This window comes from Saccostrea cucullata, unplaced genomic scaffold (assembly GCF_032062105.1).
Source record: "Saccostrea cucullata isolate Sc308-1 unplaced genomic scaffold, CSIRO_AGI_Scuc_v1 ctg28, whole genome shotgun sequence".
Classification (NCBI taxonomy): Eukaryota; Metazoa; Mollusca; class Bivalvia; order Ostreida; family Ostreidae; genus Saccostrea; species Saccostrea cuccullata.
The window spans coordinates 571,876-592,220 of record NW_026939565.1 but is presented as its reverse complement, the minus strand read 5'-3'; the positions used below and the strand labels follow the sequence as shown (position 1 = coordinate 592,220).

The 20,345-nt window shown below is 32.0% G+C and overlaps 2 protein-coding genes across 2 annotated transcripts; both read right to left on the bottom strand.

Moving 5' to 3' along the window:
- Positions 1–268: 268 nt before the first annotated feature.
- Positions 269–9,129, bottom strand: LOC134253265 (lysophospholipase D GDPD1-like). Its single transcript, XM_062735779.1, has 10 exons — positions 8,875–9,129; positions 7,234–7,276; positions 6,850–6,985; positions 6,240–6,285; positions 5,679–5,806; positions 5,287–5,376; positions 4,451–4,584; positions 4,224–4,283; positions 3,796–3,847; positions 269–1,596 (listed from the first exon to the last, which is right to left on the bottom strand). Exons 1-10 carry the CDS (start codon positions 9,020–9,022, stop codon positions 1,444–1,446), a joined length of 990 nt encoding a protein of 329 aa, XP_062591763.1. The 5' UTR covers positions 9,023–9,129; the 3' UTR covers positions 269–1,443.
- A 2,819-nt stretch (positions 9,130–11,948) lies between these two features.
- On the bottom strand, positions 11,949–13,034 carry LOC134253263 (complement C1q-like protein 4). The gene is made up of 2 exons (XM_062735777.1): positions 12,865–13,034; positions 11,949–12,350 (listed from the first exon to the last, which is right to left on the bottom strand). The coding sequence occupies exons 1-2, from the start codon at positions 13,031–13,033 to the stop codon at positions 11,962–11,964; spliced, it is 558 nt and encodes a 185-aa protein (XP_062591761.1). The 5' UTR covers position 13,034; the 3' UTR covers positions 11,949–11,961.
- Positions 13,035–20,345: the final 7,311 nt, after the last annotated feature.

Here is a 20,345-nt window from a genome sequence, read left to right as displayed (position 1 = left end):
CTCCAAAAAAGAAGTCGGAATAAAGAATATACCTGTATTCAGAAATCCAAGAGTTCTGACTGGTTACATTAATTAATTTGAACCTAAAGGTACCTTTCATTTGGAATCAGGATAAAGTAATTCTGTAAAATCACATTTTTGGGGGGGACACTAAGCTCTGTTAATGCCATTTCATTTTTATTATTAATTGTTCTAAAACTTTAATTTTGCATTCATTGTTAATTTTTCTCTGGTTGCTGAATGAAAGTCAAAAGAATTTCCTTTTAAAAAATTTTATTCAGTGTACATTAATCAATAGTAATATCTACTGTAAATTTAAAAATATTCAAGATGATAAAAAAAAAAATTCAGGAATGGTCAGAATGAACAAGACTATCTTATACCAGAAATGTACATCAAGTCTTATTTAAATGATGAAACAAAATAACTGCTTTTAAAATACCTCTATCACTGCAATATCTGAAAGAATTTTATGTTCAATAAATTAAATCTATCATCAAATCAAATAAGAGATATGACAAATTATGATTAATTTTAATTATACTTTATGATTTCCATTTGTTCTGTTACTTTCCCAATACAACAAAATTTATGCATCATTGCTGCCCCTTTACTTCTTGTGCATTCATAACTTTTTTCATCCTTGTGAGAGCTGTCAATGCCTTGGATGTGCAACAGTTCTGTGAAATTTAGCTACTTTTTAATTAAGAAATTACATTGCTCTGATATTATGAATTGCATAACATACAGTAAATTCACTTATTTACGTGGCATAAAATTTTTGTGGTTTGAGGAAAAGAATTGTTTGGATGTGGTGATTTAAGGCTCATCAAACTCTGTGCACAAAAGTGAACTTTTTTCTGTGCTTATTGTTTTCCAAAAGAAATAAAATTCATTACTGAAATACATATTAAACAAGCCAAATATATTACATTTTTAGCATATTGGCCAAAATTAAATAGTCAATTTACAGATCCAAGATAGAGTTATCTCCCATATAATCAGATTATTGAATGAATGTGTAGAGTTTATATTATAAACTTTATATACATGTACAGTATTCCAAATAGAGGGGGATGAAATTGTAGGTCTCCCCATTCCATAAAAACAATGAAAAATTACCCCCATAAAAATTGGTGACTTAATAATGCATAACAAAAACATATTTTATCTCTTACACCTAGATTAACAATGCATTTACCGCAATGTCTTTCAATGGACAACTATTATAATAAGGAGAGTTTTTCTCTAATACATTTATGCAAAACTTTGGACCACATTTAAAGCATGTAAAATGTGAAAAAAAGCATGAATGAAAAAATATCACAATATATGATCGAGGTAAAGTAAAAAAATTATACTTTAATAGAAGACTAGTCACTATATAAAGCTCCTTGTTGGATTTGCTACATGATAATCAATTATTCATTAATAAATACAACATCAAGACTCCTGGGAGTCATTATTCTTTTTGTATTGAGGATTTTTATCAAGGTATTCCTTCAGTTTGGTAGGAAAATCTGTCATTACTCCAGTGGCTCCAAGTTTGAAAGCTCTCTCAAATTCTTCTTCATCATTTAGGACCCATAAATATGTCTGAAATAAATTTATGAAACAATTAACTAACACATGTTATCTATATTATCTTAATTTGATTATTTTTTAGGTCACCTGAGTAACTCAGGTGACCTATTGCTATCTGTTTTCGTCTGTCGTCGTGTGTTAACATTTGAACATTTTCAGCTTCTTCTCTGAAACCACTAAACCAATTTCAACCAAATTTGGTATGCAGCATCTATGGGTAAAGGGGAACAAAAATTGTGAATTTCATGGTCCCCGCCCCCCTGGGGCCTGAGGGGTGGGGCCAAAACCACTAAAATTATTGCAATCTTTAAAAATCTTCTCTTTTACTCCTGGACTTCAAGCAGGCAAACTGTTAGCATGAATGTAATGATCTCTACCAAAATTGTGAAATTCATGGCCCCAGGGTCAGGGGTTCTACTGCTAGGGCGGGGCTATATAGAATATATAGTGAAAATGCATTATTTCTTTGAAAATCTTCTCTGCTTCTGGGTATTAAATAAACTAACTAAGTACATAGTAATGATGAGCAAGAGTGCCTCTTCCAGATTTGTGAATTTGATGGCCCCAGGGTCAGGGGTTCTGGTGTTAGGGCGGGGTTCTATAGATTATATAGTGAAAATGCATTTATTCTTTGAAAATCTTCTTCTCTGCTTCTCAGGGTTTTAAATAAACTAACTAAGTACATAGTTATGATGAGCAAAAGTGCCTCTTCCAGATTTGTGAATTTGATGGCCCTAGGGTCAGGGGTTCTGGTGTAAGGGTGGGGCTCTAGAGATTATATAGTGGAAATGCATTTAATCTCTGAAAATCCTCTTCTCTGCTTCTGAGTATTAAATAAACTAATTAAGCACAAATTTATGATGAGCAAGAGTGCCTTTTCCAAAATTGTGAATTTTATAGCCCCAGAGTCAGGGGTTCTAGTGTTAGGGTGGGGCTCTATTGATTATATAGTGAAAATGCATTTATTCTTTTAAAATCTTCTTTTCTGCTTCTGAGTATTAAATAAACTAACTAAGCACATAGTTATGATAAGAGTGCCTTTTCCAAAATTGTGAATTTATGGCCCCAGAGTCAGGGGTTCAGGTGTTAGGGCCAGGGCTCTTTTGATTATTCAGTAAAAATACATTAATTCTTTGAAAATATTTTCCTTTGCTTCTGGGTTTTAAGCCAATGATCGAATTATATATATTTATGATGAAGAAAGGTGAATGTAGGAAAATGTTTATTTTTTATGCCCCCCCCTGGGTCAAGGGGGGTGGGGGTGGGAGTTACATAGTCTGAAAATAAATTAATGCTTTGAAATCTGCTCTTTGGTATTAATCAACCATTTTTGATAAAATTTGCAAAATTTTGAAATATGTGGCCCCAGGGTCAGTGGTTCTTTTGGGGTGAGGTGCACAACTAGTTATAAAGTGGAAGAACATTTTCTGTTTGTAACTCAGATCTACCTCTGGGTATTGAGTAAGTAGAGTAAGCATGCTAAGTTTTTTAATTATGATAAGCAATGGTGCCTCTTTCAAAATTATGAATTGTGAATTTCATGGCCTCTGGTTTAAAACATGAACCAAATTTAATTGTTTGAAAGTTGTTACACGATACTCAGGTGACCTATAAGGCCCGTGGGCCTCTTGTTTTATTATGATCTAAGCAAAATATTTAAACTGTTACTTCCCAATTCTATGGAGTCTGATGATAGGGGATGCTTACACCTCCCGGGCAACTGATCCCACCTCCTGCATTTCCAGAGGTCTGAGTTTTTACCCCATTTATGTTTTGTATTTTTGAGAGGATTTATGAGACTGATCACAGTTCATATCTTTCTAGATTTTCATTTTATATGTCAAGCTTTTTGAAGACCTACCACCCTGGCATCTTCGCTAGCCAAGGGTTTCCGATCCGAATTCTAGTAGAGCAGATTTTGGATTGGAAACCTTTGGCTAGCGAAGATGAGGTATGCTGTGGTTAACATTCTAAATATACATGTACATGTATATCAAATATAATTTACCATGAAATAGTATACTGTATACAGGGAAATATTCGCCCCGTTTCATTTTTGCCCTTGTCAAAAGTGAGCGAATTTAAAACGGGGCAAAATTCAAAGAACACAGTATAAATTCTTAAAGAGAACTGTGACTGGGCGAATTTAAAACAGGGCAAAATTGTTAGCAAGTTTAAAAGGGTGAAATTAAGCATATTCTCAAGACTTACTTGAATACCTCTCCTTTCAAGATGATGGAACAGAGCTGGACTCATTAGTAATCTACGGAAAATATGTTAATCTCGTATTATTATTTATCAGCTGTTATTTATACTACAAGTATATGCATTTCCATAACAAAAAGTCAGACTTCATTATCTCAAACGTGAAAAGAGTGAGAAATTCATGGTTTAAGATATTGAAGGTAAAATACTTAAAGAAAAAGTGCTTATGCTTCATAATCAGTTTAATTAACATATCAAAAGATATTCAAGATATTAGGTTCTGAGATACCAATTAAGCTCAGCTGCACAATGTAAATAGTGGTTCAAATATATTCCTATATCAAAGTGTTTATCCCTCTTGAATGAAATAATTCCCATAAAAGTCATATTTTTTTTTACAGAGAGGATTATTTAAAAGAGTGGAAAATACTCACACATTTACCACTCTCAGAAGAAACCTTATTTTTGCTCCAATAAAAGGGATAACATCATCCCTAATAAAGAAAAGACAAATCATACTTATTAAAGTGTCACGTGCCAATAGAGAAAAAAGATACAATTAATATGTAATATGATTCACAATGTCTTTTTTCACAATTGAAATAGAAATAGGTAAAATAAAAATGACAGAATAAAATTAAATGACAGTTTCTCCACTTACTTTAATAAAATACTTGGCATTAAAACTTCTAACAGGGACTCCCTCAATGGTACAAAGGGAAGTAACCCAGTATAGAAAAGAAAGAGCAACTTCAGAACTCCTCCAACTGGAAACAAAGTGGGAATGTTTGGATTCTAAAATAAGACAAAAAAGTTTACAGTTGAAATGTCATGGAATATATCCCCTTGTTCCTGTCTATATCATTTTGATAAATGGTCAAATTTTGCTGTTCTGATAAACCAGCCATAGAGAGCACAGTGAGTCAGCACTTTGTAATGAGAAAAAAGTGGCTTAAGCCACTACATTGTACTGCATATTGATCCAATAGACTTTTTTAAAATTAAACTTGGTACAGCTGTACTTACAAGGCACCTCAAACAGACCAATTTTCCAAACTGAGGTATGCTCTCTAGCTCTAAATCTTATGATAATCAAACAAATATTCACAAATGAAAAATAAACCCATTTTGTTTAAATGGAAATTGTAGACATATAGAGAAGTAGGTCAAATTCTCTTTGTAAATTGTTATTCTTTTTAAAGGCAACATAATAGAAATATAAATAACATACAACCTCCCATACTGTTACAATATAGATCTTTCAAATGTCTCTTTCACTTTGAAGAGTTCTATTACTATCTACACAGATCTTAGAAAGTATGTCAGTACAGGTACAAGTTGAAGTATGCAGTAATAAACTAAATAGGTCCATGAAAGTTGCAGCACTCACCCTAATGGTCACACTTTCAACTGTGACAAGTTAATAGAAGAAAAATTATTTCTTAAACAAAAATGGTTCTATATGTCCTTGCAACTGCATAACTTGGATATATTTACCACATTATAACATTTGTCCACCACAGTAGAGCTTCTGTTTCCCCAGACTGTTATGTGTTCTCTGTTATATTGCACAATCAAATTATTCACCTGAAATAAAAGTTACAGAAATAAAACCATTTGAATTTAGCTGATTTTCTTGAATAGATGTTGAATATAAATCATTTTTCCTTTCAATTGAGAATGTGGGTATGGTCAAATTGTATTAAATTTTTCACTCACATGTATTTTCAGTCATCATGCTCAGATATATTAAGAGATTGATAAACAATTTCACATCAGTGATACAAAATTTCTTTTTATTAATTTTACATGGGGTGAAGTTCAAATACTAAATTCCTAACCTTTTCAAATGCTTTATTAATTAAAAATTCCAGATTTTCCTTGATTACCTTTTCTATAAGTTCATCATCATCTACTTTGATGTCTATATTAATAGGTGTTTTGGGAAACTCTTTAAAAACATCTTCTAACAATGGAAACTTCCTGTCTGGGCATCCAGTGCCATCATAAACAAAATCTTTCAAACAGAATCATAAATACAAATGTATTATTCAAAAGTTATTAATGCATTCAATAAAAAGGAGAAATATGTTATACTATATGATATAATATTGTAATTTTTTCCATATATGTATATACAAAAAGTATATGTTATACTATATGATATAATATTGTAATTTTTTCCATGAATATATGTAACTTTACTCTTGACAAAAAGTACAAAAAAAGGAGAAATATGTTATACTATACATGATATAATATTGTAATTTTTTCCATGAATATATGTAACTTTACTCTTAGACAAAAAGTACAATAAAAAGGAGAAATATGTTATACTATATATGATAAATACTGTAATTTTTTCCATGAATATATATAACTTTACTCTTAGACAGAAAGTACAAGTATATCATTCTGATATTGATTTGATACATGTAATATAAACATACTTCGTTTAAAATCCAGAGGATGGCATTCTTTTAATAGAGGCAGATCCTATTTATTAATGAAGAAAATACCATATAGCGGGTTTTCTTGGCGGGTGTAAAATTTGGCGTTTTGCCTGCTCAAAGGTATGCCAATAATTTTGGCGTAATTTATTTTAGCGGACACAAGGTTTCAGCTATTTGCAGATGGACACTAAGAATAGTACTGACTATTTTAGCGATTAAAATTTTAACAGACTATCATCAAAACGCCAAAATAAGCCAAAATTAGCACCCCGCTAAAATAATCCGCTATGCGGTAAATCATTTTATTAGGATATCATCAAGATATGGCATGGCACTACAAATACCTACAATCAAACCTTCTTGAACTCAATGATACCTTCAGATATCCCAAGATTTCTGTAATCAAAGTTTAGACATATAAAAAATTATAATGACTGCCTTTTCCTAATACTTGTGATTCTGAGTTCCAGAAAATTATTCTAAATTGTATTTTAAAAAGTATGCTTAGTATGGTACATGTAAGAGGTATTGTAAATCCATGATTTTACATGATTTTGCAGCTTTAAAAAAATTAATGAATTTAAATATTACAAATTCTGTTCCATACTTCATAATTATAATCTCCAATGACCCCTTCCACATCACACACGCGTTTTAACGAGCTGTCATGGGACACAATCACTTTGCCATCTTTAGTGATCTGGCAGTCAAGCTCCAACATCTCTGTTCCTAATGACAGGGCACTACAAATAACAAACTTAAAATAACCATAAAGTAAACATGTTGGAATTCAAAATATTTCTTTACTGTATTGCAGAATTTTTAATTCTAAATATCATTTTGAAAAAGAAAGTTTTGAAAGAAGTTGTTTAATTTATTTAAAATTCTTTTTAAAAAAAATCTTTTTTGCCCTAATGACATATCTTGAACTGCACAATTGCAGCAGCTCTACATTAGTATGTCTTAATTATGAAATCTAAAATTTTCATACTGTCTAAAGGCAGTCATTGTATTTTCAATATTTTCCCCTGCACCTACAAAAGGAAAAAAATTAATAAATGCAAAATTATCTAATATACAATGTACTTTATAATCTTGACTCATTGTAATTGTTAAGAAAATTAATGAACTTTTAATTGAAATATTATATGTTATTATCATATATTTTTAACAACTTTATTTACCAATTGAATTTCATATGTATATAAAATATATTTATAATCTCGGCGATAACTGTAGAGACTCGAAATTTTCTCATAGAGACGTCAGACCAACATTTTTAGAGTGTGACTAAAATGGGTAGCGAAACCCGGGCCGGGCCGGGAATTTCAAAACTGAGAGCCGGGTTTTTGATAATTACGATATAAATACTCATTCTTTCTTCATGAAATTTACAGACATAGTTTATAACTATAGGTTTTGCCTTCGCTGAGAATTTTAAGTCAAAATGTTGTGTTTTTCGATGATTATCGCCGATTGTCCTTTTCCAGGTGACTAAAATGGGTAGCGAGCACGGTTTACTCATTTTGGCGAATTTAAGCTTAATGCATCGAAAGTGTTTGTGAAATTTGCATTTAATGGTTGTTTATTAACTTGAAATAGTTAAATTGTTCAATCATTATGAAATTAAATGTCGATTATTAGGGTTTTTGTCATTATTCATAGACCCGGGACAGTTCAAAACCGGACGCGTTTGCCCGGGACAAATTGATAATTCCGTATTGCCAGAAAAAGAATGTAGATTTTTTTCAGTCCCTGACTGAGATAATCTAAGAAATAAATTGAAAAAAATTAATAAAAATATGCAAATCCAAAAAAGAGTCATTTGTATTTCAATTATATGTCATTGTCTGATAAGTATTTCGGAAATAATAGGTTTTTCCCGGGTGAACGTGTTCGGTTTCGACCAATCCCGGGTGTTCAAAAAATGCGTATATTTTCAATAATCGTGATTTATTACTGCAACAGTTAAATGTTTTAGGTAGTTTAAGTTCAGTTTCAAAGATCCAAATGAAGTAATTGTAAATATGCTGCCGAAATTAAGTTTAAATCGCCAAAATGAGTAATCCGGGCTCGCTACCCATTTTAGTCACTTGGAAAAGGACAATCGGTGATAATCATTGAAAAACACAACATTTTGACCTAAAACTTTCAGCGAAGGCCAATCCTAGAATAATAAACTATGTCCGTAAATTTCATGAAGAAAGAATGAGTATTTATTTCGTGATTATCAAAAACCCGGTTTTCGTTATCGAAAATCCCGGCCCGGCCCGGGTTTCGCTACCCATTTTAGTCACACTCACATTTTTAGTCTCTTTGAATATCGAGATTATCATATTTATACAATGTTAACAGGTTAATGTTTTATTTAGTAAAGACTGCAGTCAGGTATTCATTACAAGTGAAAATTTAGCAATATAAATTTACATTTTCTTGTGGAGCAATATGCTTATTGTATGAAATACCAGGGCAAATACTGGGACATGAAGAAATGACAGCATAGACAAAGAGGTTTTAAATGAAATACTCTGTAAGACTGTTAAATAGACATAAATTGTAAAATTCTGAGTTAATCAAAGATAAATAGAATCATATTTCTTTTATTATTTACTACCATAGTCATATTCCATACCTCCTCTATGACTTATATGAGCTGGTCGAAAACATAGCTTCTTTTTCCTGTGCAAGATTGCAGGGAACCGAAAAAGTATCACCGAGGTCACCACATAGCCAACAAAAATTGATCCAACAACCATGGCAATGATATATCGAGTTTCCATTTAGAAATACATTTTTCTCAGCAATCATTAGTTATGATGTCAGATGATGATTTGCCTGTCCGAAGTGTAAACATAGGAGACACATGACTTGGTACTTTTTCTACCTTGTTTTCTCGAAGAGTTCATAATCAGAATTCCACACCCGATGATTAATAAAGATTTTTGGAAATAAATATATATCTTTGAAAAAAAATGTACATGAAAATGTTGGAAAAAAAGGCAATTTGTGCTCATTGGAAAGGAAATTAATAATCTGAACTTGACCATAGACGGTTGGTTCAAGGATAATTAAGAACAGAACAGAACATTTATTTCTAATTTAGAGCCCATTACAGACAGTATGAGATTATTACAATAATAATTAAGGAAAAGATAAGCCAATGAATAGCAAAACAATTATACAATTAGTAATTGACATAAATCATTTCAACAATAATCCTGTTTCAATTAAAAGGAATACAACAATATGCATGTATGTGTAAAAGACTAATACTACTATAACATGTTATCATTTATAAATTTGCCTACAAAATTAAGAGTTTTCTATCTTCTGTATTGAGTAACCAATAAAGTTTTTGTTCATTACATTTCTTTTCTTTGATTATCAAATTTTTACATGTTATTAAAAAATGAGTTTCATCATCTATGCTGTTAGAATTACATCTGATACAAGACAACTTTCCGAAACCTGGGAAAACAAATGTCTTTCAAGGGAAAAGGGAAATAGAAGACAATTTGCAAAGTTAATTTTCTAAAGATGCATTACTCTCCTTTCAAAAGGGGGGGGGGGGGCTATTACAAAAATGGGTCCTTGGATAAATTTTCTTTACTTTTACATAGATATTTTATTTGATATACATGTATATGAAAATTCCAGGCGTTGACGGGGAATCCCCTGTCTCTGCCTGGGGGTAAGTCCCCAAAGGAATTTTAAGGAAAATATTCAGGAAAAGTCATCATTGAATAAACCCCAAAAAGTGCAGAGTACGATTTGTTGAATCTACGCCCCAAGCCCCCACCCCCTAAAGGTTTGGGGAAGGCATTACCATGTAGATTTTTATTACTATAAAGGGGGGGGGGTAAGAAGAAATATGAACAAACCGTAATCACCCTCAGAAATCCATTTAAACACTTCAAATTAGGAGCGGAGCAATTAAACACGAACTTTTAGAAACATCAGAGGTGGAATCAGGTGCCATGAAGGAGTGAGCATTCCTTGTTGGGTCACAACCGCTGTTTACACCGAGTAATGATGAGGGAAATTAGTGGGAAATTATTGGATACAATTGATATGAAAAAACGTCAGTCAACATTCAACTTAATGACAGATTGTATTTGCTGACAAGGCCATTGTATCAACCATAGAACTTGCAATGACTTTAATTAAACGAGACTGTTGATATCCTTGATTCATCAACTTGTCAATTGACATTAGCTTTTCTCGTTTTAGAAATTGTTCTTTATACGTATAGCATGCACTTGCGAGCGTATCTAATCAAACCCCAACTGGAGGTGATAAAAGTACTGGTATATATATTGCTACATACAGTGTATAACTAAGGGGGTTGACGACAGAAAAGTTAGTCATACAGTTTCCTAGTTAGGTTATCTTCACAGGCCTTTAGATCGCTTTTAAAAATCCGACTCAAAAAATGGAATGTACATGTATAAAAAGATAACACTTCAAATTAAGTCGAATTAAAGCGATCTAAAGGCCCGTGGTTACCTTCAATGTCTTTTTCTAGAAAATATCCAAATAAAAAAGAGGTGTGTTAGAATCTGTGGTATCCTCCATTTCAAGCTCAATGGGACGTACATATATATATCAAGTCCACATATAAATATCTAAGTAACTACCGTAAAAACACATGTTTTCAAGAGTTCAAATTTTCGAAGTTTGAGGAAAAAATATTGCTTTGTATAAGGATTTGATTTCGCTGTTGGAGAATGTTTAGTAGTAATGCACAAGAAAATTTACATAACTGTGGTGGTCATAAATTCGTGGATCTCTCAATACCTTAAATCAACGAAAGTTAAACCCCAACGAAAATAAGTGATTATTAATAATTATACATACATGTACTATAATTATATAATTGTAAAATGATATATAATGCGTCGTCGATATACCTATATACATGCATATCGAGTTGAAAGTAGCAGCAAGTGTTTTTAAATTCTTAAATTCTTATGTTTAAGGTTTTAAATAAATTCTGCTTCATATGATTACAAAAATAGATCTACTAAATAAGAGGCGCAATTGGTATTCATGGGAATTCCGACAGATTGTTGGAAGGACCGATTTCCAAAAACTACATATAGATAATGTCAATCAGAAAACTAGCTAGGATAGCTTTAGCATTTTTTCGATGTCATTTTAGATTTATTATGTGAACAATCAAAGATTTTTTTTAACAAAATATTTTTCTAAAGACCAATGACAAGGTAAGTTTTACGAGTTCAATTCTTATTGAAAATGCAGCTGTCAATGATATAAAAAGCCTGGACTTTAATTTGTCGTGGGTAATGGTTGTATAAAGTGTTGAAAAGGCTTCCTCTTTGTTAGATATTAAAATTTGATTTGCCGATTTATAATATCTTTTAAAAAAATTGTTTTTCATTCAATTACAATAAAATCAATAACCCATGGGGGGAATCGCACAATTACAATAACAATGGAAGTCGTATTACGTTAATCAAAATGGAAACCTGGGCCCTGGAATTTAAAAAGCTAAAATGGACGTGACCTTTACCTTTTTTCGTTAAATTATATCTTTTAATTCGTTTTTCATACATATCTACCGGTATGTCCCGTAATATTTCTCTTTTCATCAAATATTAAAACAGATGCTCATGAATATTTTTTTTTTTACTTTTCATCATAGTTTTTATTTTGAAAAGCAAACAAACAAACAAACTATACACCCTTCATTTAAAGACTAAAGTTTGTATCCTGAAAATGAAGTATTTTTCTTCATCAAATATCCAGGTCCATTGTGAACAACAATCTGTACTTTGTCTCCTTTCTTCAGTTTCAACACGACCATCTTACTGCAAGTCATCCATTTATTTCCACCATAGTGACAGTTTGTCCACGCTTTTCCGATCCCATTAACACGTAATGCCGTGTAAGCATGTCTGGCACCCGGGGCAGCAGCTGTCCAATCAAATACGTAGATCCCGGAAGTCGGAGTCGTGAAGATACCAGATTTTGCGTCATATCCGTTTCCTTCGTTCAAGACAACAGTCTCAAAAACTACCTTTGCATTATTTCCAAGATTTCCAACATCATTTTTCAGTTGGACATGAAAAGCAATAATGTGGGTAGCTGAAAAGCAAATAAAAAATACTTTAATTTATGTGTGAAAAAGTAAATGATATTAGTATTTTAAGATAAATTTAGCAATAAAAATAAGCCAAAGAAATGAAGAGCGAATTTTGTGAATTGGAAAAAATGCTAGCTTTAAAAGATTTACGAGAGTTATACTTTTCATTAAGAATTTTTTTCTTTCATATGTATAGTATTGAGATGCAACCACTTGTCAATTGAGGGTTTCAAATTTAGACCGGTACTCGGCACTTTTATGGGCTTTAGGATTTGGGGGATCATTTTTGGCCACCACCTTTCCCGGGACCTCGCGGTTTGTATAGTTTCATATCATAACCAGTCTCCGGGTCAAACATTGAATTCGAACCCTCTTTGTTAGGATCAACATCTTACTTAGGGACTCTGACCACTGCATCATGCGGGAGACAGAAATACGATTTGGGAATCCAAACTGGGAATCATAGAAGTTGTCCTATTTGACATGCAAAATGGAACTTATTTAAAACGTTCTTACCGGAGACATTTTGACAATTTCTCTTGACATATCCAACCGCCTGACAAGTTTCTTCGACACTTTTAAAGTCCTCTCTAAATGCCCCGAGGCTGAACTTCTGGGATATTTTCTCACCAGATGCTAGTAGAGCAAAGTACAGCAGAGAACATCGTAATGGGACTCCAAACATTCTAAAATTAAAACAATAAATAAATGAAGTTTTTCATTTTGTTTACATTAATTAAACTTTTTGACATTTCGGGGGGGGGGGGGGGGGGGGGGCTGTGGTTTTCATTGCGCAATATTTCGCACATCATAGTAAAATGAAGCGTATTGACTGTTTTAAAGCAATTTTTTTTTGCTTAATTGATAAAATTAAACAAAATTAAGGAAATACAGGTTTTAATATGTCATTATAATTTCATATAACTGATTTTTAACCGATTTTGCTATTGATTGGTAGGTTGACGTTGTTACGTTTGCTTTGAAAAGAAAAAAAATGGTATTTTCTTACATAATCCTACAGTAAATGTACCTGTACTTTGAAACGGTCCCTTAAAAATACCTGGACGGTAGATTTTACCCAAACTTGGCATGTACACTGGAGTTAATGTATGTTATATATGGTATGAAAATGAAGAGTTTCGCTATTGTAGTTTTCACACAATAAAACCCCACTCGGCCCCCTTAAGGTCAAGATCTAGTAAATGACTTTAACGTAGGTCGCGGGTTTGCGGGGCTTTTAAAAGTGTCCGAAAACATACCATGAAAATTACCGATATGATTTCTCTACCTTTGATTTCCATTCTCTGAAAATTTTATAAAATTCGTCTACACCGTTTTTTGTAATTGAATTCCAAAGATTTCATTGTAGTAACATTTTCGACATTATTCTATTGAATTTTTTAGGAAAAACGTCGTTTTTGGCTTGTTTTCATGCAAGGTTTTTATTTAAATTGTGCAGACGAATTTGTTTATCCTTTGGTATTTAAAACTAGAATTGATTTGAAATAAAACTATGTGAAAAAATTAATATGTCTTCGGGTTCATTTTCTCGTAATTTAATTGTAGATAATTGCTTTTATATTGAAAAATGTAGCATTTTTAAGGAGGCTGGGGGTCAACAAATTAACCACAAATTAACCACCAGATGTAACTTATTTTTTTAGATACGGTGTCTTAAGCTGTCAACTATCATTTGGCAAAAAAAAAAAATCATACATTTTAGTTTTAAAATTTGATCATTTTTGTATATCTTTATATGGAGCTCTTCTTTTGAAGGAGATCGAAATAGTCTAAAAATGGCTGCCACCCCAGCCTCTTTAAGAACGACGTCATAAAATATCGCGACGTCACGCTTGACGTCGTGAATATCGATCCGGTGCACAGAGCGAAAACAAACAAACAAACAAATTATACTGATTTTTTTAAAATAGGAAATTCACGTCTATCTGCTTTCAAATGACCAACATCGTAATAAGTCAATAAACCAATAAAACAATTATTAGACATTTTTCTCTTTACGTCAAATATTAGTGAAAATTCTCGCAAGAGGCGTAAACCAACAATCAGTCCTTTAGTTTCTTTTTTTATATTTTCTTTATGTGTTGATTTCTTACCGTTTCTTTTCTTTTTGTTTTGTTTTCTTCATGCACAGATTCTTGTCGGATTTGCAAATAAAAGTGACCTTGTATTCCCTTCTGGAACAGATACCCCTGTGATTACGCTAAAAAAATTAATGTTCAGATTCTCGTCCCATTTACTCCTCTAAAAATTATTAAAAACCTTGTAAGGAATTTTTAGAGGAGTAAATGGGACGAGAATCTGAACATTAATTTTATTTAGCGTAATCACAGGGGTATCTATAATCAACAGGCAGATTTTGTTCTTAGACTTTCAATGTACATGTATACTAGTATAACATTAATTCTACTGAATGAACATGGAAAGCAACGTAGCAAATAAAATAATTATGTACAATCATGAAATTAATAACGTATGCCGTTACTTACACAGGCAATTGGGGTATCGAACCCCCCTTTCCGTTTTTCTGGGGTTTTTCTTATTTTTAATTTTTAATACGTATTGCATGTTATTTATAATGTTACTCTTCTATCTCTTTACGCTGTTTTTAAATACATATATTTCGTTTTCGACTGATATACATGTATAAAAAGAATTCATTTTTTATGACTTCAGCATGTTCTATGCAGGGGCGTACTGTATACGCAAAACGCCATGGCGTGCACATTTCCAAAAAAAAATTACTGTGCATTTTTATAAAATAATTATTAAAAAATCGATTATATCGTCATATAAAAAATTAAATTCCTAAAAGATTCCGTGTAAACTTACTATGCCTGCAGGCCTAACGTTATATATGTAATACCTATAGTTAATCCGGATTTTATTTGTATATATATCTCGATAAATTTTACTATTATTTATAAGTCATTGGTGCTAAGAATTTTTACAATCTTTTTGTTTCACCTAGTGCTTCCAGCCTCAAAATCTCTGTTCTAATAAGAGAACAGGCCTCTGTATGATCGTGTAGACTACTAAATATTTTCTAAAAATAAATAATTAATAAATAAATAAATAACCAACGTGTTGCTACAATCATTTTTTGGTGGCCGATCATACATGGAGTTAAGTGTCAACTAGTGGAAGCACTAGGTGAAACAATAAGAATTATAAAAATTCTTAGCACCAATGACTGATAAATAATAGTAAAATTTGTCGAGATATATATACAAATAAAAATAGGTAAAGGATAAACGATAAAACACGAAACATGACGCGACACGTTTTGGGGAAATTAAATTTGCTGGATTGAAATTGTTTTGTTTTATTTTCATTATTTAAAAATTAGACAAAAAATGGAACTAAAAATACCTTTTTAAAGTAATCACAAAAATTAAGACAATGCACTTGATTTTATCAAAAAAAAAAAAAAATATGTATTTTTTAAATATTAATAGATCTATTATTTTTTGGTGTCATAAATCAAAATATCGCGAAGTTGACTTAATCTCGTAGCGTACGTTATATATTTAAAAATACCGTAAATTTTGTTCAGTCTAAACGTGAAAACCCAAGCCCGGGGGCTTCGCCCCCTGGGCCCCCACCAGGGCGAAGCCCTGTACCCACTGGGGGCCTCAAGGCGGCCCCCAGACCCCCTGCCTTTTTTGGCGTGCACATCATTTTCGTCTAGCTACGCCCCTGCAGTATGAATACTGTTACACAAAACTACAAATTTCAACAAGTTATAGCTAGATAACAATCTCTCACCAGAGGGCGCGCTCCGCTTACGTGTTGGAGCGGACGCGTAAAACGCCCTCTGGTGAGAGATTGGCTAGATAATAGTACTGAATTTTCCCATTTCTCGTTGTGACGTCATAATCAGATGTGCACAAGAAAGTCGGCCCAAATCATATAAATTGCGTAGTTTTAATCTTCGACAAACCCGCGACCTTAATTAAGTCACTCGTCAGCTTTTTATTTGCTTTTATATTAAAAACTACTTATTTAAATTCAATTTTTATAACATATTTAAATTCAACAATGTAATTTTTTTAAAATTCAATGAAAATGCTGCTAAAAAATCTACAAAGAAGCAAGATTTATGAACTATTTCTTTTGGTGGAAGGATATTACAAAAATTCTAAAATGTTACATTTATAAAATTTAATGTAATGGAATATATACTTTTACTGTAGAATAGTTTCCGTTTTGATATTGCTAAAAATATTTAATATAGAAATTTATATTTTTAGACTAATTTTACACCTTCCCTCAACAAACTTTTCCAAAAAATGAAAATATATTATCAAGATCAAATTTACAATTTTTTGCCTGAAAACATATTTTGACAAATATTTCAAAATTAACATCACTGACCCCACCTTTTTCTTTCATTATTTTAAACTACTCGATACTTGTACTGATCAGCACTTAAGTCGTAAAAAGTTTGATATAAGAAAATTTTTTATTGCTTATTAAGTTTTTTAATACACCAAATATGTTATTTTTTAGTGCAAAAAAGGTCACACAATAATTTACGCGCATTAATTTGCAAGATTTGTTTAATGATAAATATTATTCAAACTATTTTATTAAAATAAGATTGTGTTTCTTGCCATGCTTACATCTGATCAAATATAATAAGGGTTAAAGTAATTACAAAGAGATAAAATTTAAGTGCAAAAAGGTCAACTTAAATAATCAGTAGGATGCACACTGACCTCCTATTTTCTTTGCTATTTTGAGTTACACTTTATGAGTACTTATCCAAAATATACTTCTCAAAAAATCCTTGATTTAACAAATATTATACTTGGTGCTAGATCCATTATGACGTCATAATCAACTTTCTTTTTCCCGTACTCTACGGCTTTAGCAGAATTATAATAGAAAATAGGGTATTTTCATGGCATTCCATATGAAATCATATGAAAACGAATCAGGATACTTATATTAAATTTGATGTTATTTTAAAGAAGAGACAATGAACATACAAATTACCGTTTTCTGAGAGACTGTAGGCAATCTGCATACATTTCCTTTGTCGAATATGAAAAAAACCCCTCCCATATTCATGACTGGTTCTCTTACTACTTCATTGAAAATGACAGTTTAAAACATGGGTTTTCATCTTTTTTACCTACAAATTATGCCCCGAAACACCTTATCTGACCACGCTAAAGTTGTAAAGTATCATTAAAGGAATTTATTTCTCAAATTTGATAAATCTGTAGGCACCTTTCATTTACTAGATCTTGACCTTAATTAAGGTGGTTTTTATTTGCTATATTATATTTACTTAGAAGAAAGCATTCCATAAAAATGATTGAAAACATCATCGAAAGAGATCATACCTTAAGAGCAAAAAATTCCTTCAGGTTACAAAAAATCTAAAATGTTAACAGAAATGAAACCAATACCGGTGTATATATACTTGTTTGTATTTATTTGTTGTAACAGCTGGACTATGAAATATAAATTTGATCCATATCGACTAATAATTAAACACTAGTGTATAATCTAATACAATAAAAATATTACATACCGGTATATTCCTGTTCTTTATTGTTTTTATCATTCAATGATAGCTTTATGAACATCTATCTTTCGAAAAGTAAAACTGAAATTCAAATTTCAAGGTTACGGTCACGGGATTTAAACCCCCCACAACATTTTAGAAAACGTCTTAAGAGCAACTAATGCACAGGTCAAATATGAATTTCCGGTGACCTAAGGTCCTGCCATCGCCAATCCTAAAGTTTGGGTTAAAAAGTCACGGCACGTTCAGAACCGTATTATGAAAGGTATAAGTAATGCTCACATCAAATATGATAACCCGGTGATCGAATGCCATACCTCTTCTCATTGAAGATAATTATCAACAATACAAAAAAGAATTGAGAATTTGACTTAACTTCAAGTCCATAGGTTGGAAAGTCACATAGCACGTTAAATAAAGCATAGGCGTCGGAAGCAAATTGAAAGTGGGGGCCGGGGGCTACTTGAAAGTTGGGGGGTGGGAGGTGGGGGTGCTAAACCAAAAAAAGGATAAACTCCAAATTTCAATGACTATATAATGTATATATTTGCAAAAAAAATAAGCCCCCCCCCGGTTCCGACGCCTATGTAAAGTATTGCGACAGGTATAAGTAATGCACATGTCATTTATAAATATTTTACTGTGCAGTGAAGGTTAAATTAAAACAATCTTATCATCTGGAAACTGATTAATGCAACATTGGAATTTCAGAACTTGACCTCTAGCATCAGTCTGACTAAAGCCAGCCTCTACTTTTTCCACTTCGTCCTACGAACGAAGTGAAATAGTAGGGGTTGGCTTTAGTCAGACTGCCTCTAGCATAAAAGAAGTCTTAAAGTTAAATATAGTGAGTTTTCATTTTAAATTGTTATACCTTTAGAAATTTGTTCCTGTACAAATCTTTACGGAAAAAAGTCTAACATTTCTAATGTTTTGCTGAGCGGGCAAAAATCGATGTTGGACCGCTGAGTGAGATGTTGGACCGCTTACGTCACGGAATGGACGGAGCTTCATTCAAAAGTGACGAACCTGATGTTACACCACGTGCACGAAAGACAATACAAAATACATGTACATGTATATGTAAAAAAAAAATAAATAAAATAAAATGAAAGGTATTACACAACATTTATTGACTGAATTCTCGGGCAAAATGCGTTTTGTCGACCCTCGAACTCAGTCCATAAATGTATAATGTTTTATTGTAAAGGCAAAAGACTTCAAGATATTGTCCGAAAATGAAATTAAAATGCAAAAATAATTTGGTTTGACTTAACTTCAAGTCCATAGGTTGGAAAGTCACATAGCACGTTAATGACTGACAGATTAGACAAATAGACCCAACACATTATTCTTCGCTTGAAACGAAAGTAAGGACAACAAAAATAGGTAGGAGAAGCAGAAGACATTTATTTTGTGATTATTTATGGTTATTCAATGAATTCATAGCAATGTTCTGTTCTTCCCATGATGGTATGATTTGAACCACAGGCCTTTGGATCGCTTAAAAAAATTGTGTGTGTAAAAAAAAAAAATAAAGGTACTGAACTCTTACACTGGGTACCTAATTTCGCTAATAAAATATTTTTTATTCGAATGCTCTAAAATTCTACTTTCTATTTAAATCTATTTATAGATAAACATTCTTCAATTCTACCAAAGCTCATTCCGAAATTCCATATATTTCTTGAGATATTCTGAAATCAATTTCAAAAATGACCTACTTTCTTTTACTCGACATTAGCTTGGGCCCCTGGCCATTCACATGTAAACAGACGGTGTTTGAAGTGCGGCGAAGAGTTGCATAGTAAAATCTTTCAACAATTTAAAGTTGATTTCTTACTCCAGATTGTAACGTTAAGTCCGTAATAATATTCCTTTCGCGAAAAATTAATTTGAAAACGTCTACATCAACAACTACCGCCATGTTGATTACGAATGTAAATGAATCCATGGTAGAACGATTTTTTCCCGGAATGCATTATATACCTTTTGATTTTCAAAACAATTAGACCGCTAAAATGTTGTTTATGACTTAGTTACACCATATGTTCAAATTAAAGAAAAACCTTGTAAAGCTTGAATGCAAATGAGCAAATATTCATTGAGTTTAGAATAAATTCCGGGGAAAATTTGTCCCGTCGTTCCCGCTTTACAATTAGTGAAGGCCCAAGCTGATGTCGAGTAAAAAAATTATTGTCAATTTGGGAATTGATTTCAGAATATCTCGAGAAGTATAAGGAATTACGGAATGAACTTTGGTAGTAATGAAGATTGTTTATTTTTGAATAGATATGGATAGAAAGTAAAATTGTAAAGCATTTGATTTAAAAGAATTTTATTGGCGAAAGTAGGTACCCCATGAAAAGAGTTCCATACCTTTATTTTTTTTTTTCAACACCTCAATTTTTTTTCTAAGCGATCTAAAGGCCTGTGATTT